Source organism: Dunckerocampus dactyliophorus, chromosome 4, assembly GCF_027744805.1.
Source record: "Dunckerocampus dactyliophorus isolate RoL2022-P2 chromosome 4, RoL_Ddac_1.1, whole genome shotgun sequence".
Taxonomy (NCBI): Eukaryota; Metazoa; Chordata; class Actinopteri; order Syngnathiformes; family Syngnathidae; genus Dunckerocampus; species Dunckerocampus dactyliophorus.
The window spans coordinates 1,718,252-1,735,360 of NC_072822.1; the positions used below are offsets into that span (position 1 = coordinate 1,718,252).

General features: G+C 44.1%; 1 protein-coding gene across 1 annotated transcript in view; it reads right to left on the reverse strand.

The window, feature by feature from the left end:
* Positions 1-17,109, reverse strand: part of dapk1 (death-associated protein kinase 1) — a 52,413-nt gene that overhangs the window by 31,941 nt on the left and 3,363 nt on the right. Inside the window, exon 3 of the mRNA XM_054773014.1 lies at positions 3,311-3,532. Within this exon, the coding sequence (XP_054628989.1) occupies positions 3,311-3,532 (222 nt within the window). The remainder of the gene's footprint in view (positions 1-3,310; positions 3,533-17,109) is intronic.

The window sequence follows — 17,109 nt, forward strand, 5'->3', positions numbered from 1 at the left end:
TCGACATGATGCCGGCAGGCTTCGCTACACATCTTAAAAGCCCGGAGCACTAAATAAACACCCAAAGGGAGACTATTTTAAAAGTCTTAATTTTAAAGGTTAGCATATCATGAGATGCATTACATTGTACGGGTGTTGGTGCAGCTGACTACAACTGTAGCATAGATAATGCAGGGATTAAGGTCAAAGATTACACGCATACATATCTTTCCCCCCTTTTCCAGCGCGGCGCCCCCTTTTATTGATTAAAGTGAAAAGTGGTCGCTTCTATCTACAAGAAGCCCCATGCTAATCTTGCTGTCACGCGCCCCCATTATGTTAAACACCGGGATTATTTGCGTTTAATGCACAAGGTTATTCAGATGGTGACCAGATTAAAAAATATGCACGCCTTTGCCTTTCAAACAATCGCTTTTCTTGACCTCCTTCCTCATGGACATAATACCGCCTCCAACACAGCCCTAGCTAGAATTAAAAGAAATTTAAAAATACAGGCTTCGCGACACATCTTAAAATTGCACCTGTGACTAGGCGAACCTTGTCAATAGCTCACATAGCTCTGCTGGTGTTGCTGACGTTCGTGTCCTCCTGTCCCGCTCCTTAACTCATTCAATACCAAAGACGTATTTATACGGTTTTATAAACCCCAACGCCCAATCCCAACAACGGATTTATACGTCTTTTGCGTTTTTTTGTGCAGGAAGCAAAAAGAGGTGATTACGCAACAATGCATGTCACCCTAGAGCAATTTTAAGCCATAAAAACGTCCACAAGGCGGTAGAAGTGCGTTTGATAAGAGCTTGTGTGTGGAAAAAACACACACGACAGGAAGGAGGAAGTGAGAGTGTGTGGAGGAGTGTGGTGTGCAGAAGGTTACACATTTTAGGGAAATCTTAACGCATGCACACACACGTGCACGCGTGCACACACATAATTCAGTTCCAAATGTGAAAACTGTAAATAGTTGATGGTGTATATAATTGTTATTTTGATGTAAAACAACAAAGCTGCTTTTCTCCCTTTTCTAGTCGGGAACTGATATTTTCCTGAAACGTACCTATGTTCTACTGCCGATTACTAAAGAACGAAAAAAGGTAGGAAAAAACATTTTTTTCCTGATGAAAGATGGGAGTCTACTCTTTCTTTTGGTCCGTTCCATGTTTATATAGCCATAGAACAGAATATTCTGTGTGCCTTGAAAGATCAGTCCATCAGTCCAGTCGCGATTGAAGGGGTTGTCTTTTGAAAAACATCTGGGATTGAATGAGTTCATGTTATCACCGTGTTGTGCTGCTTACTGTTTAAATAATACAACACGGGACCTTTTACGCACCACAATTCCATTAGACTTTTTCGTATTAGGCCCGATTAAGCCGGTTAATTCCAGTATCGCCGCTCGCTAATCGCTACCAGGGCTGTGACCTTTCTGCTAATCTGTCCAAACATAAAAAAGGCTGGTTGCCAAGATTATGCCATAAAGGCCTGGCATGAGACAGGCCCTGTGACGCTCACATGGTTGCGTATGAGGTTCTTCGTCATCGTGACACGATAAAAAGGAAGATGATTTAACATCAAAAGCCTGCTCCCTAGAGGAAGTGTGACAAAGGGAGCTGAAGAACGAGGACGTGGAAAACATCCCTGATTAGCCCATCTTTGATCGAGGCGCACACATCCAAAATGTAGCTGTGATTTAGTCAGATGGAGTAGGACTTTTACCAGGTCATTTTAATGCAACGCAACATTCGCTTTGGTGGGAGCAACATTACCACACTACTCAATAAGTCACAATTACAGGAATAGTGTTTTGAACATTACAAGAAGACAGTAGCCATTGAAGGAAATGAAGTATTAATATTACAAAGTCATAATTAAATGCAACTCTGCAAATGTTTGTCTGTTCCTGCTCAGTGATATGAGCTCATTTCTACATGGCAGGTCTGGAGGCGTGAATGTGCAGCTCAATTATGACTGCTTTTAGCCATACTCATACGCAACTTTTGTGTGTACAGCTTTCCCTCGCTACATTGCCGTTCACCTTTCGCGGATTCGCTGTTGCCTGGATTTTTTAAAGTGCAATTTTGTATTTTTTAGACAGCGTATAAACGCGCATTGTGTTCTGCGTTCTTGTGGTGTATTAGAGCGATCTATCTGTGCTCTATTGCGTGCGTCTGTTATTGTATTTACCACTGCTACCAGTAGAAGGTGTTGTACACTCATGTTGAAGACACGTGCAGCTCCGCTCCACCTGTCTGTGTTTACGTGCCTGTAGAGCATGTTAGGAACCCATAGAAGACAATAGCTGGCTAAATGTAGAGCCACAACAGTCCTTATTGGCTAAGAGAGAAGCTGCCCATTTTGCTGTGTCCTGATTGGCTGAATGAACATTTTATTTCTATTTTAGAGGGGTTTCTGAGTCTTAAACTTCTCATTTCACTTTAATGCGGGTTTGCAATAAATTGCTTACTTGGAACCTCCTTAAGATCCAACAGTGCCAAATGTAAATTCTTGCAATTTTTCAACTGCTTTTAAAATTTGGATCAGGAGCGTATTATGATTTTAATCGGAGTACCTCACAACTTTTTCTCATGTATTACAATTTTATCCTCAAAACCTTACGACTGTTGGTCATATGTTGCGATTTTGCCCCTGTAAGATTGTTATTGTTATTCTTGTGACATGCTGTCCTTTTCGCGTGACATCAGGATTCTATTTCAGTTAAAAAAACAGCCTTTCATCCACCAGTGAGGGTGTAACCTTGTGAGCTTGTTGACTTGCAGGCGGTATTTTTTAGGGGGAATGTGTACTTGAAGCAGATGTGTTGCAGGAGCCCTGAGAGTCGAATTTGGCAAGTCAAAAATGTCCCGAGATGACACAATGATTAAAACCCACAGACAAGTGATAAGATGAATGCATTAAATATTAGTTTCGTTGAATGTGGCAGCATGAGAAGTAGGAGGTGAGGCTCCTTGTCGGTTTCTTTGTGTTAAAGCAGCGTGCTGCAAGACTTTAATTACACTAAATTGCTTCATTAAATGCAGCACGTCGCTTTCAACACAGCATTTACACTGTAATGAGACAATGCCTCCACTGTATGCTTGGACTGTGGGTTTTTTTCTGATGTCATCGCCTCTCAGGAATGCGGTCTAGCAGGTGTGGCTCGAAACCTCATCGTTGCTCTTTTGGTTTTTTTCCAAAGGAGTTTGCAGTATTAAATATCGTGTAAACATAAATGGCCTTGCTGGTGTGTTGTCACTGGGCTGAGCGCTGCTGACTCAGCACTACTCAGGGCTTCGGGCCAAGGGCCACTCACAGCTCCAGGATGAGGATGACCTCGGCCTTGTTCTCGAAGACCTCGTGGAGCGTGATGATGTTGGGGTGCTGGATCTCCTTCAGGATGTCCACCTCGCGCTCGATGTCCTCCCTGGTCACCCCTCGGCGGCTGGACTTGCTGCGGCGCTTCTTGATGAATTTGGCGGCGTACTCCACGCCCGTGCTCCTGTGACGGCAGCGTCTGACCACCGCAAACTGGCCGCTGTGGACAACAGAGAGAGAGGACGGCGTTGTGAGTCACGGGCGTTAGAGCATCAAAGTCAACCACCAGGAATGTCCCATCATGACGAACAAAATGAAGGACGATGTGTTTTTAAAAAAGAACAACACTCAACAGCGCAAACCTCCGCCAAACATCTCCTCCCAAGGTGGTGGAGCGCTGTATGTGCACCGTGTTTGCCTGACCCCGCTGTGGCGAGCGGCCACTGTGCAATCAGTAGTGGGGATGTCCCGATCCGATCTTCAGGATCGGGATCGGCTGCCAATGCGCTGTATTTTGAAGATCGGATAATATCGGCTCCCGCCACGACATTGGGCCGATCCGGTTGCCGTTTAGCATTTGTAACTCTTGGCAGCACCCCAACATGGTAGATGCAGTAATGCACGTCAAAGCTGCTTGCCACTCGACTCCCGCCACCAGCTTAGAACAAGAAGGCACAACACCACCATGCAGACATCATGTCCGCGGTGTACCGTGGTGAAGTTAGTTTCAGTTGGACGTCGGATAATTGGCTCTGTAGCTACAGCGGTAGTTCCCCCTCACTGTTCCCGGACTGCTGTGTCACGGTGCCGGGGGCTTGCACGCAGCGGCGAAGCTACGTGGCGGCCAATGGTGGCTGTGGCACCCCCATGGTCATCTAGACATTTCAGCTATCAACTTACTGCCACCCCCGTGTGAGTAACGGCCACCCCAATGAAACATTTCTGGCTCCGCCACTGCTCACACAGGAAGTGCTGCACTAACCGCTGGTTGTTTATGCAAGGGACCGTCAATAAATTACGGTTGCGCCGAAGAGAGTTTGTTAAAAAAAAACAAATAAAAATAATAACCCTAACCCTCACACCACAAATTGACTGATGATGATGTCAAATGATGCTACCCCAATAGTATTCGGCAACCCCGTTTTTTCCAATTTTATCTTTTACTGGATAGACTATTTTTTATTGGATGCATCTTTTATTGGATTATTGTTAGAAATTTAGCGATACTTTGGTTGCATTATTTCTAATGCTTTCAAGAGCTACTTTCATAACCTTTTATGCATGACTTTTTGGAAATAACAGCCTCTATCCAATTATTGTCTGCTTCCAATTCACGCCCCATCCTCGTTGTGGTTTCGCTACATTAGCACAGTTATGCTATACGGAATATATAGTAGATACTAATAAGATGTTTCCTTGCAGCCTCGCTATTGGAACACTTCTATTCGGGTGCGTAGCGGCTGCTGACATCCTGCTCGTCTGTGCCTCATGAAGGCCCTGGCAGCCGTGAAGCACTCACGAGGCAAACGCCCACCAAGCCAAGAAGAGATGGGCGAATTTCACATGGGAAGGGGGGGAAGAAAAAAAACAACAAATGCAAGAACAAGATTCTCCAAAACCAGATTTTTACAGCAGGCAAATATCTGGCACAAGGGCTCCTGCCTTGGCAAAAAAGCGCTGTGCTATTATCTGCCTCCTGCAGCCGTGCCAAGACGAGAGAGAGCGCAGTTGTCAGGCGGCCGTTAGCTGGTAATTGAGCTCCAGCTCCTGTTCCAAGCCTGGCTCGAGCATCCTCGGTGTTAAAGCAGTCTTGCTTTTGGACCCACCTCAGGTCTGGGAACAGAAAAGGGCTTGTCTAGGCGTTGTTTGCTAACAAGAAAGTACATGGCGTGCTGAGCTGGTGGTATTACAGACAGGTCAGGGATAATAAAAGAAAATAGTCGAGTAGTTAATCACGTATAGCTCCTCGCTGACTGATCTAACTCACCCATCTGATACAACATAAAATAGCCATTTCTGCCTCAAGGAGCCGTTGTTACCTAACGAGCCAAAGTGTGTTGCTTAAACAGGCATGACTGATTGCATCCACACTGACGTAACTACCAGCTGTGACAGGGCGTGGTTGCTGTTGTGTAAATTCCCCTCAGTGGCAAGACCCACGGTAGAATAGCAGCTTTCGTCAGAGGATTTTAAATGCAGCAGCTGGTTTGTATTTGAAATGCATGTTAACAAAGAGAAGAAGGACAGAGAAAACTCACTTTCTGAACTCCAATAATCATTTGGAGTGCATGAGAAAGTGGAAATGAAACCCCTGCTCTTTTTGACCATATGGTCATTTATGAATGAGTATATTGCACAACCCAGCAGCAACAGAACCAATGCTGCAATAGTGGTAAGGAGCAAATTGCTCGGCCTGTGTTAACACGATGAGTTCATTGTAAACAACAGTACGACAAGCTGAACATGCAGGAGTTTCACACAGACAGCTGAGAAGCACAACTGACATTTTAAAGCGCACGCAGAGGTAGACCGCCCAGTAGATGCACACTACTTGAATGTGAATAAATAATACACACCATCAGGAGGTTGCCTATAGCATCAGCTGGTACATTTTAAAGCACATGCGAAGATAGATAAACAAGTAGATGCAACCTACTTGAAAGTTGCTGTTGCTGTTACATTTTAAAGCGCATGAAATGTATCTTTTCATAAAAAGCTGTTTTGGTCCATTTTTTAGTTGGGAACTGATATTTTCCTGAAACGTACCTATGTTCTACTGCTGGTTAAAGAAGGGAAAAAGGTAGCAACAAACTTTTTTTTCTGATGAAAGTTGGGAGTCTAATGTTTGTTTTGGTAGGTTCCATGTTTACGTAACCGTAGAACACAATATTCTGTGTGCCTTGAAAGATCAGTCCAAATTGTCTAAAATGGCCGCTACTGAAGGGGTTGTCTTTTGAAAAATGTCTGGGATTAAATGAATTAAAAATGTATGTTAAAGTCTCATGTTGTCTCGTTCTTGTGGACCCAATCTCATGCATCGCCTCGTCGTCTTGTGAGCTGGGTGTCTCGTGACACCTCCCAGACGCCTCCCTGGGGAGGTGTTCAGGGCAAGTCCGACCGGTAGCCGCCGGGCGGAGCTGGACGAAGTAGCTGGGGAGAGGGAATTCTGGCCCTCCCTGCTTAGGCTGCTCCCCCGCGACCCGATCTCTGTTAAGCAATAGAAGATGGATGGATGGATTCCGCCACCTCTCTTCTGTATGATGTTTCAACACCACCAGTGATCAGTCCGATGACTGTAGTGTCAAATTTAATGCGGATGAATGAATAGGGATCATCAAACAATGATTTTAAAAAATCCAGTTTTTCCCATGTTTTGTGAAAGAAAGGAAAGTGGTTCCCGCCATAAAACACCAGCTGCTTCCACATGGCCAAGTGAGCTGTTTTTTGTCTTTGCAAAGAGAAGCCCAATCCCTAAAACGCTGCCTTTCCCTTGGTGACGCTTTAATGCCGTTGCATCTTTGCAAGACCGTCGGTCTGATGTTTATTTACGAGCAGAGGCACGCAGGGGAATCCCCCCCCTTTCTCTTTCGGGGGTACTTCAAGGACACAATGCTGCTGGGACGGGGCAGAAATAAGGAGGAAGAGCTCTTCACGGCATGGGCTAACAAACAAGAGGCGGGGAGGCTGTTTTTCCCAAGAGCAGCTCTCCTCTCAGGCCAGATAGCAGGAAGCGGGGTCGAATTCCGCAGGTCTCTTTGTTGTGCTTTAAAGCGCAGACAGGGCCTACTTGCACCTCTACAAAGAAAAAAAAAAAAAAACTGAACAGAGGAGGGGGGGTGCTGGGAAAGGGCATGTTGCATTACTTAACACTTTCCAATGCAGCCGCTAACAGACTCAGCAATGCATCCATAGTCAGGTTTACAGGACACACACCTGTTGCATGCTTCTCTGCAGAGCAGACCTTCACTTGCTCAATTCACATGCAACGCAGCTTCCTCACCAGTTTTAAATAAGCCTCAGACGTCCCCACTCCAGTGTTTTGGAGGTGGATGGGCACAGATCTACGGGCGACGTCCCTACACCCAGCAGTGTTGCTTTTGGCTGCAGTTTCATTTTTAGTCTTTAGTCTTTTTAGTTGAAAATTCTTCTTGTTTTAGTCACATTTTTGTCATTTTTTCCGTATGCGATACCTACTTGAGTCCAGATTTAATCAACAAAAACTCCCCCCAAAAAAGTTTTAGTTGACAAAAACAAAAAACAATTTAGTCTAGATTTAGTAAAATAAATCAATAAATAAATAACATTTATGTCAATAAGTGTTGGAAATTGGATGAGGGAAACACATGGAGGGGACACAATTACTCTCTCTGTATACAAAGTTCAGGTGAATACAAAATCAAATGTATGTACACCGTACACCGCTCCCTCACTCTATTGCGTTTTTTTTAAAAGTTAATTAGGAAATGATCGCTGTTTCGTGGTTGACTACAACCTACTATTAGTCCACAAAATGCACATTTAAGCAAATATTACGCATTTTTGTCCCAAATTAAGCATTTTCCACACATAAAAATGTTCTAAATCAACTAAAATACAAATACAGTGTAGGGCAGGGGTGTCAAACTCGTGCCCTGGAGGGCCGAGACACTGCAGGTTTTCTTTCTAGCCAGTCACTAAAGCAGGTGATTTTAATGATCAACACCTTCAGTTTGAGGGAAGGAGCTCATCAATTAAATCACCTGCTGAAGACACTGGTTGGAGAGAAAACCTGCAGCGTCTCGGCCCTCCAGGGCACGAGTTTGACACATGTGGTGTAGGGCAACACTACATTAGCCTACATTGGCCACTAGGTGTCACGAGTGACAAGCACCACACTGGACTGCCAATGACTGGCTTTTATTATTTTAGAATTATTTATCTCATACAACACGCACAATAATAACATAACAATAATAATAATAATAGTCATCATCATAACTGGATACTGTTGTGGCTGTACTCCCTGACGTCACTTCCTGCCCACACATCTGGAAGACATTTATTGAAACACACATGAGCATGAGTCTTACTTATGTCTTAAATGACTCTACTATACTGGGTAATATGAGTGTAAAGGTGACTGTAGGGGTGTTATTTCATGTCTCGAGGGCTCTAATAATGGCAGGAATTGTATTTAGAAAGTCATAAAAGGGTTTTCTATGCTGTAACTACAACTTATTTTTTACTGTACCTATACATTTTATACTTGAAGTAAGTGTGTGAGGCATATTTAGGGCTTAAACCTGGATTGCGTCACCAGTGAACAATGGCAACTGAAGAGAGAAAGGGAGCATTCTGGAGATGCACCTCATCTAATAATTACAAGTCACTTTTATTGCCAAAACGAAATTGGAGGCGAACGTCAACGTCAAGCTCGGGGAGCAAGCCGTGTGTCAAAAACGGATTTTATTTTTAAGGGCGTATCAATTACTGGCTGTTTGTCGCCATTTGCCGGTGTTTTATCTTTGACAACACGTCCGCTTCCATAGCCAAACTCTGACAAATGCACACCGACGCTTAAAAGTATCAAACTTGTATGGCATAAAAGCGGTTTTCAGAGACTACCCGTGCTCGGACGGAGAAACAACACGAGCAGGCAGGCAGCATCAGCAGCTCCTCCAGCTACAGTCACGCTGCTACTGATTGGCTGCTGGTGATACTGTAGAAATAGGAGAAGGTGTTGAAAAGCTGCACAGTGTTAATATCAAGCTGGCTGGCTGTCTTCACACAAAAGAAGAAGGAAAATAGTTCATCAGTCAGTTGATGCAGGCTGATGATGGATGACACACTGGTGGTGGTGGTGAGGGGAGGGGGTGGGGTGCACAATGAGTGTGATCTCACTTCCAGCGGAGCGTGATAGTGAACAACACCAAGTGGTTTGTATTTGAAGGCACTGCCTAATGACAAGATGCAGCATCTACTTCATGCACCCCCCCGCTGTTCACAGAGTCGTAATCTGGGAAAAATACCTAATGTACGCCGCTGCGTCGCATCTGCCGGATAAATCCGACACACCCCGCCCCTCCAGCGGGCGCAACGGCTGCCATTAAGCACAGGTCGACATCTCGGCTGCCTGATAAAAGCGAGGTGCTATAATCTGGCCGTGTCAGCCTGGTGACAAAGCCGATTTTCTGCAGCTCAAGGCTTTGGTTGATGGGATCAGTCATCATCATGTCAGGCAGACGACAGCGGGGAAAGCGGCGTCTTCATGGGACATCAACCCCGGTCTGGATGCCATGCACGTGGCATCGTTTACTGTCACTACAACAGCAATACCGCTCCACTGGTACCTGGGGCGATCATCGGATAGGCTGAAGTACCTCATTTGCATGAAGAAAAATAGAGAAGCATCCTTAAAAACAATAGAAAAGAGGAAAAATAGTTACACATTACATATTGGAGATGCATGATATCTTTTCAAACCGATACTGATAACTTTCTGCTTCTCAAGACCGTTACGATACCGAAAGCCGCTAACTCTTTTAGATTTACTTTTTTAACATTTAGATTGTAGTTTAAGAAGGACTCAAACATATTAGGGTGTGACCAACTGTACCTGTTGGTTTGTCCTAATCAAATGTCACAACATTACTACAAACACATCACTACTGTCAGGAGAACCACCTGGCATGGCCCAGCAAGAGGGCAAGGTGCCCAGCACCTGTATTTGGGCACACACTCTGAGCAGCCGGTGTGACGCCACAGAGGTCTCTAGCAAACGTTATGTTATCCGATTTATCGGTATGACGTCATAGTTACCTCGTATCGGCCCGACAATTATGCACCCCAAGACATATTATGTAAAAAGTAATTATGTATAGCCATTTAATTTTTTTTCTTTAAAAAATTATTCTTGTCAGCTTTTAATAATGATGTAGAGTGCATGAGAAAGTGGAAAGGAAAACGCAGCTCTCTTTTGATCATATGATCACTTTTTAACTAGCACAGTCGTCCTTTGTTTATGGCGGTTAATTGGTTCCAGGCCGAACTGCGAGAAGTGAATTTCTTCACTTCATTACACAGTCTTCAATATTATTAAAAGGATTTTTTTTGTAGTTAGAGTATAGAAAACCTGTTTATGACCCTCTAAACACATGTTATACCATTATGAGAACTCTGCAGACATGAAATAACACCCCTATGTTTACACTTGTATTAACCAATATAGTACACATAACAATAGAAAATAAGCCGTCTTAGACATAACTAATGTAAGATAGACTCACATGTAACAGACAGCATACTTTTGCCTCATCAGTGTAACGTTACTGGCACCATGAGGTTAAAGCATAATGTCACTGAGGTTAATTGAGGTCTATCAGTGTGGAAATGGTTAGAAATCCATAAAGCTTTGGGACTCCAGCCAACCACAGTGAGAGCCATTATCCACAAATGGCCAAAACATGGAGCAGTGGTGAACTTTCCCAGGAGTGGCCGGCCAACCAAAATGACTCCAAGTGCACAGCGTCGACTCATGTGAGAGGTCACAAAAGACCCCACAACAACATCCAAAGAACTGCAGGCCTCACTTGCCTCAGTTAATGTCAGTGTTCAGTTGTTGCTGCTAAGGGTGGCCAAAGCAGTTATTAGCTTTAGAGGGCAATCACTTTTTCACACAGGGATATGCAGCTTTGCATTTTTTTCTCCCTTAAAAATAAAAAGTTTCATTCAATATTGCCCCCCACACACACCCACCACTGCAGACAAGACGCTACTTCCTCAACATTTCAGTAGTCAGCCAGCAACACAACACTGTGCTGACAAAGCAGGGAAGTAAAGCAGACCTTGGAAGGGTTAATAAAGGAAAAGGCACGTGAGCTTGAGAGCGACACCAACCATTATTTGACTGAACATTAACTTTCTCGACTGGCGCTTGATTACGTCCGTCATACTTGTCACAACTTTAGGTACGCCTGTGAGTGACCCCACAGCGCAACTTTGAGCAAAAATGTCAATTCCCAAAAGCAGTCGCGGTCGTCTCCGCGGCGAGCCCCGCTCTGTGTCGTCGAACATGATCCTGTGAGAACTCCCCCAGTGTGGCCAAGCTTTCCATTCAGTGCAGTGTGGGAGGGCGACTCCGAGTGTTCCCGGCCCACTCCAATGCAGTGTGGGCCACAAACGTTACGCAACCGCCGCGCCATTGTGTATCGGTGGAAAGGTAACCACGACGACAGGGTTGCGCGAGAGAGAGAGAGAGAGAGAGAGAGATAGAACAGGAACCAGCACTGCTTGGAGGAAGGAAGATCGTGGTTGATTATTATCCCACAAAAACAGTGCGTGTGTGTGTTTGGAAATAATCCATTCCAGACACAGAAAAAAATGAACAAAAATACATCTTATAAAGAAGAATTATAGTTGTGCATGCATAAACAATGTGGAAATAATTCTCAATGACAAATGGATGGAAGTTATTGATCCTGCACATCGTCGCGCGATGGAACTGCGTAGCGTTTCTTACCGTGTTTATCAAAATGCTGGCACTCGCAACTTTCTTTGGCCCCATGGCGGGTTATTTAGTAGTTGCACATCACTTACAGGTGTGCAGTATATGCTGGAATTCGTGTTTCCCCTCAGTGAACCTCAGCTTCCCAGTATTGGCGGCCCCAGACCACCTCCACCCCGCTTGACTGCAGACACAAATGACCTTACTACTCCCTTGTGTTGTCAGATATTTAGACGACAATAGCCGCGTGTTGACTCATTTTTAGTGGATAGTAAACATATACTGCTATACAAGCTGTACACAGACTACTCCAAGTTGACTCTCTGAAGGATTTTCAAATGGGGCAAGCAATGAAACCTTGGCGGAGGTCCGAAACGGGACACATTTGTGGCTTCCGCCCAAAGCAAGCAAACACACTGACGGACAGAGAGCAGAGTGAAAGCTCAACAAGACGTAAGGCGGTGTTTGCTCGTCTCCTGGCCACGGCAACAAGCCATTGAAGGCATCAGAGGAATGCCAATCACCCTCCTTCTGCCTGTGCTTTAACACAGTGCCAACAATGGGGGGTATTGTGCTCAAGAGGTCAGCTTCCTTTACTATCTTCAGGGTTGTGATGATACACAGCCACCATGGTTCCCCAGTCTTTTTCACTGTCAAGAGCTCATTGACACATTCCTGCTGCCATATATCTAAATAAAAAAACAAAACACAATGAGTCAGGTCCCAGTGGAGGATCCTTCCTTTCGATAAAACACCACCACCAGAGTCTGCTTGATAAGAGATAATGATGCTGTTGGTCTTCTTGGTGACCTTCTATCTATGTATGTTCATGCTCTCAGGGGAGGGGGTGGTTTGTGGCATGCTTCAGGAATGACTGGAATGCCTTCAGACACGTCAGGGTCACATCACACCAGCAAATGCCGCACAGTAGCGACACGGATGACCGACAATGAATCAAAGTGACACATTTTCTGGAGCAGTCAACTACAGTACGCACATGAGCGTATTACAGCATTTTACAAGCGTGAGAGGTCCGCAATGGTGTATTGGATGTAGAGCTGCAACAATCAATCAATGATTCATCAATTATCCAATTAATACACTACTATTCCATTATCTGATTTTTATTTTAAAATGTAACTATCCTCTGACTTCAGCCTCTCAAATGTGTATTTTAGTTTAATTTTTTTAAAGATGTGTAGCGAAGCTTCTCTTTTTTTTCCCAGAAGGAAGGCTCATCTAGCTAGGGGGCATCAGACGTGGCATCATGTCCATCAGGGTGGAGGTTTTTCCTGGATGGATGTCATGAAAAAGCAGCACAAACAAGTGATGATAAGATTTTTTTTGTCATGTTTGGTGCTCATAAACTGGCTCTATGGCAGGGGTGTCCAAAGTGGGGCCCGCAAACACACATTCTAAAACTATGATTTAACAAGAATTTGCAGTAATTTTACAGGAATAAAGTCAAAATATTAACAAAAAAAATGGCCAGGGTGTCCAAAGCGGGACCCACAAACACACATTCTAAAACAATGACTTAAGAAGAAATTTATTTTTTTAAACAAAGAGCAAAATTGGAAAATAAACTGTTGTAATTTTTTGTGTCTTTTTTTCTTTGTTTAATTTTTTTAAAAGCCCTTGACATTCCAATTACAATGTTAAATACTCGAGAAATGTAAGTTTATTGCTTTTGATACGATGTACTCTCATTATAATGCCATATAATTACCGAAAAAATGGTCTAAAAAAAAAACCGTTGTCAATAATATCGATTATCAACGATAATTTGCAGGACAATTATCGTCCAGTAAAATTTGTTATCGTGACAAGCCTGGTTGTCATTTTTGGAAAATTAGGTTGGGGAAAAAGTTATATTATGAGAACAATGTCAAAATATTATGGGAATAAAGCCATAATTACGAGAAGAAAATTGACAAGAAGAAAGTTAAAACAGTCAAAATAGTTAAAAATAACAGCCGAAATGCAAAAGAACGTTCATGAGAATAAACTTTACGAGAACACATTTTATGAGAATGAATGCTGCAATTTTATGAAGATAAACTTTAGTGTTGTGAGGAAAAATAAAGTAATTTTACTTGTATAAAAGAAAAAAACCCTTAAAAGTCACAGTATTATGAGAAACACAAGGAAAAAGGTTTTAGCGTTTTTGAAAGTTACAATATTATGGGAATAAAGTCATTACATGATGAAAAGGAAATTTGCAAAAATTGTTTTCGTTTAAAAAAAAAAAAAAACAGCAAAAATGGTAAAAAAAAAAAAGAGGAAAGTTGATATTATTAACAGTCTTTTTCACCTATATCCTAAAGATGAGAGGCATTTTTTTTCTTGAAATAAATATAACGTCTTAGCATATCTTTGCATCAAAGTTGCATCCTTTCATTTTTCACCCTCGCTTGAACAAGTGTGGACACCCCCTTGCTGTGCAAAAGTCTGCAGAACAGCTGACCTTTAAAAGCTGTATACATGCTTCTGATGTTTTTGCTGCTCAGACATCGTTGCAGCGAGATGAACGCATCGGAAAGCTGACGGCGATGGCTGACATGAGAACATTCAAGATTCAAGAGTTTTATTGTCATATGCATAGTAAAACAGCAGTTATACCATGCAATGAAATTCTTATTCTGTTCATTCTCCCAAAAAAAGAAAGAAAACACAAGAAAATGAATAAGAACATAAGAAACATTAATAACAATAAATTAAGCAACAAGAACAGGAGAGACATCAATACCAATAAATAAATAATAAAGTGTTATGAGTGTGTGCGTGTGTTGCGTGCGGCGTGTGCAAGTGCTTCGTTGAGAAGCCTGATGGCCTGTGGGTAAAAGCTGTTTGCCGGTCCGCCACCTCTCCTCATGATGTTTCAACACCACCAGTGATCAGGCCGATGACTGTAGTGTCGTCCGCAAATTTAATGATGCTGGTGTTGTTCTGGGAGGCCACGCAATCGTAGGTGAAGAGCGTGTAGAGGAGCGGACTCAGCACACACCCCTGTGGGGTCCCAGTGCTCACAATTCTTGAGCTGGATGTGCGATTGTGGACTCTGACTGACTGGGGTCTGCCTGTTAGAAAGTTAAACACCCAGTTACAGAGGGAGGGTGACAGGCCAAGTGTGAGGAGCTTATTTGTGAGTTTGTGGGGGCTGACTGTATTAAAAGCAGAGCTATAGTCTGTAAATAGCATTCTGACATATGTGTCCTGGCCCTGTAGGTGACAAAGGGCTGTGTGGATGGCAGTGTTGACTGCATCATCCGTGGACCGGTTCTGGCGATATGCAAACTGTAGAGGGTCCACAGTGGCCGGGATGCTCTTTTTGATGTGGGTCATGACTATTCTTTCAAAGCACTTCATTACAATAGGAGTGAGTGCTATAGGGCGATAGTCATTCAAGCAGGTCACGTTGCTCTTCTTGGGTACGGGCACTATGGTGGTGGACTTAAAGCAGGTCGGTACAGATGCTTGTGCAAGAACATCACGTCTCCTTGCTCGCTCACACACCGAAAAACACAGAAGCCAGCGTGATTATTCCACTCTGCACACAAACGGAGGGAAGTGCAAAGATTGCGTCTTTGACAGCTGAAGAGGATGTGGTGCTGGTGGTGGGAGGTGAGGAAGCAGAGAGGAGGAGGAGGTGGAGGCGGAGGCGGTGGCGTGTGTTTGTGTGTGTGTGTGTGTGTGGGGGGGTGCTTCAGCTGGTCCATCCATCATCTCCTGGTTTATAGTGTGCTTATATCCAGGAGAAACTGACATTCAGCTTTTTGCGTGGTTTCGTGGTCTCACGACAAAGTCAGGTGGTGCATGCAAACACACACACACACACACACACACACACACACACATACCATGCAATGAGATCATGTGACACACGGCTTAATCTCTAAAGCGACAGGGCGTTCAACGTGTTCCCTGCAAGAAGCCATGCTTTACTCACGAGCCACACACCTGCACATTAGTCGCCGGGTGCGTGGTCTACCAAAGGAAACAACCACCAGGGTCTCTGCTTCGGTCAAAAATCCTTGCTACGCCACAAGAGAGCCACACGTTCCTTTCCGCTTTCTCATGCATGCCGGCTGATTAAAAGTTAATATGAACTTGTTCTGTATTTTTCAGTTCTCTCCAATAATGGCCTCATCCTCTTTTGCAGCCAAGCGATTCCACACAACGACCACAGGTCTTAACAATGCACTGGTTGATGTTTAGGAGTGCACGGTGATGCCAGGCGGAGGACAGTGGAGAAGTTGAGAAGTGCATACCCACGATTTCCACACTTGACTGACTGTCCTAATTGACCACAAAGGGATGCGCTTTCCCCCCTCATAACCCTTCCACACACGCGCACACACACACGCAGACTGACCCACACAAACAGGCACGGCGCATGCCTCACCAGCCATTTACCCACTAACACAGTTGGCAGGTATCCAATTGTCCTCCCATGCCTGCACAGATGAATTCAAAGTATCGCTAAGTCTCAATCCATTGGATTTTGACTTGTAAGACGACGCTGACGGGAACCCGATTCGGAATCGGAACAAGATTTTGGGTGGGAAAAAGGTGGGCAGGACGATAAGTGGAAAAAGGACGTTAACCACTGCTGAGTGAAATGTGTTCTGATCTAAACTTCAATGATGAACATGAATGATACGCGTGTCAAAGATCCTGAAAAATAAGTGCTGTGTAGTACTGTGGTCACTCGGCATCAGTCATGCTATGAGGCATGACCTTGGATGACATGACCTTTCACACTGCATGGAGACCGGCTGCCGAGCCAGCAGAGGTGAGCTGACATGCCATGGCTGAGACAAACGCACCGTGGCTGAGATCAAATGGGGGGGGGGAAAAAGAAGGCTCTCCTCTCATTCTGTGTGGAAGTGGTAAGTTTTTGTCACCTTTCTCCTTCTTCCCCCACGCTGTTTGTAAGTTTCGAATAAGTAAACTGGAGAGGCTAACTAGTTAGCTTGCCATGCTAGCGACGGCCACCTCTTATGTCCCTGCAGTGATCCCGTAGCCTGCGCAAAGTGATGTCAACAAAGAATAATAGGAGTTTAAAGGTGGCTATAGGGGTGTTATTTCATCTCTACGGGGCTCTAATAATCTTAAAATGCGCACTCAAAAAGTCATAAACAGGTTTTCTATGCTCCAACTACGAATATATTCCGTTTATTAATGTTGAATCCTACTTTGCGGAAATTCACCCATCGTGGGTGACTCTAGAACCAATTAACCGCCATAAACGAGGGACGACTGCACTGCAAAAATGCAAGTCAAAGATCCTCTGTAGCAGTGGTCTCCAGCCT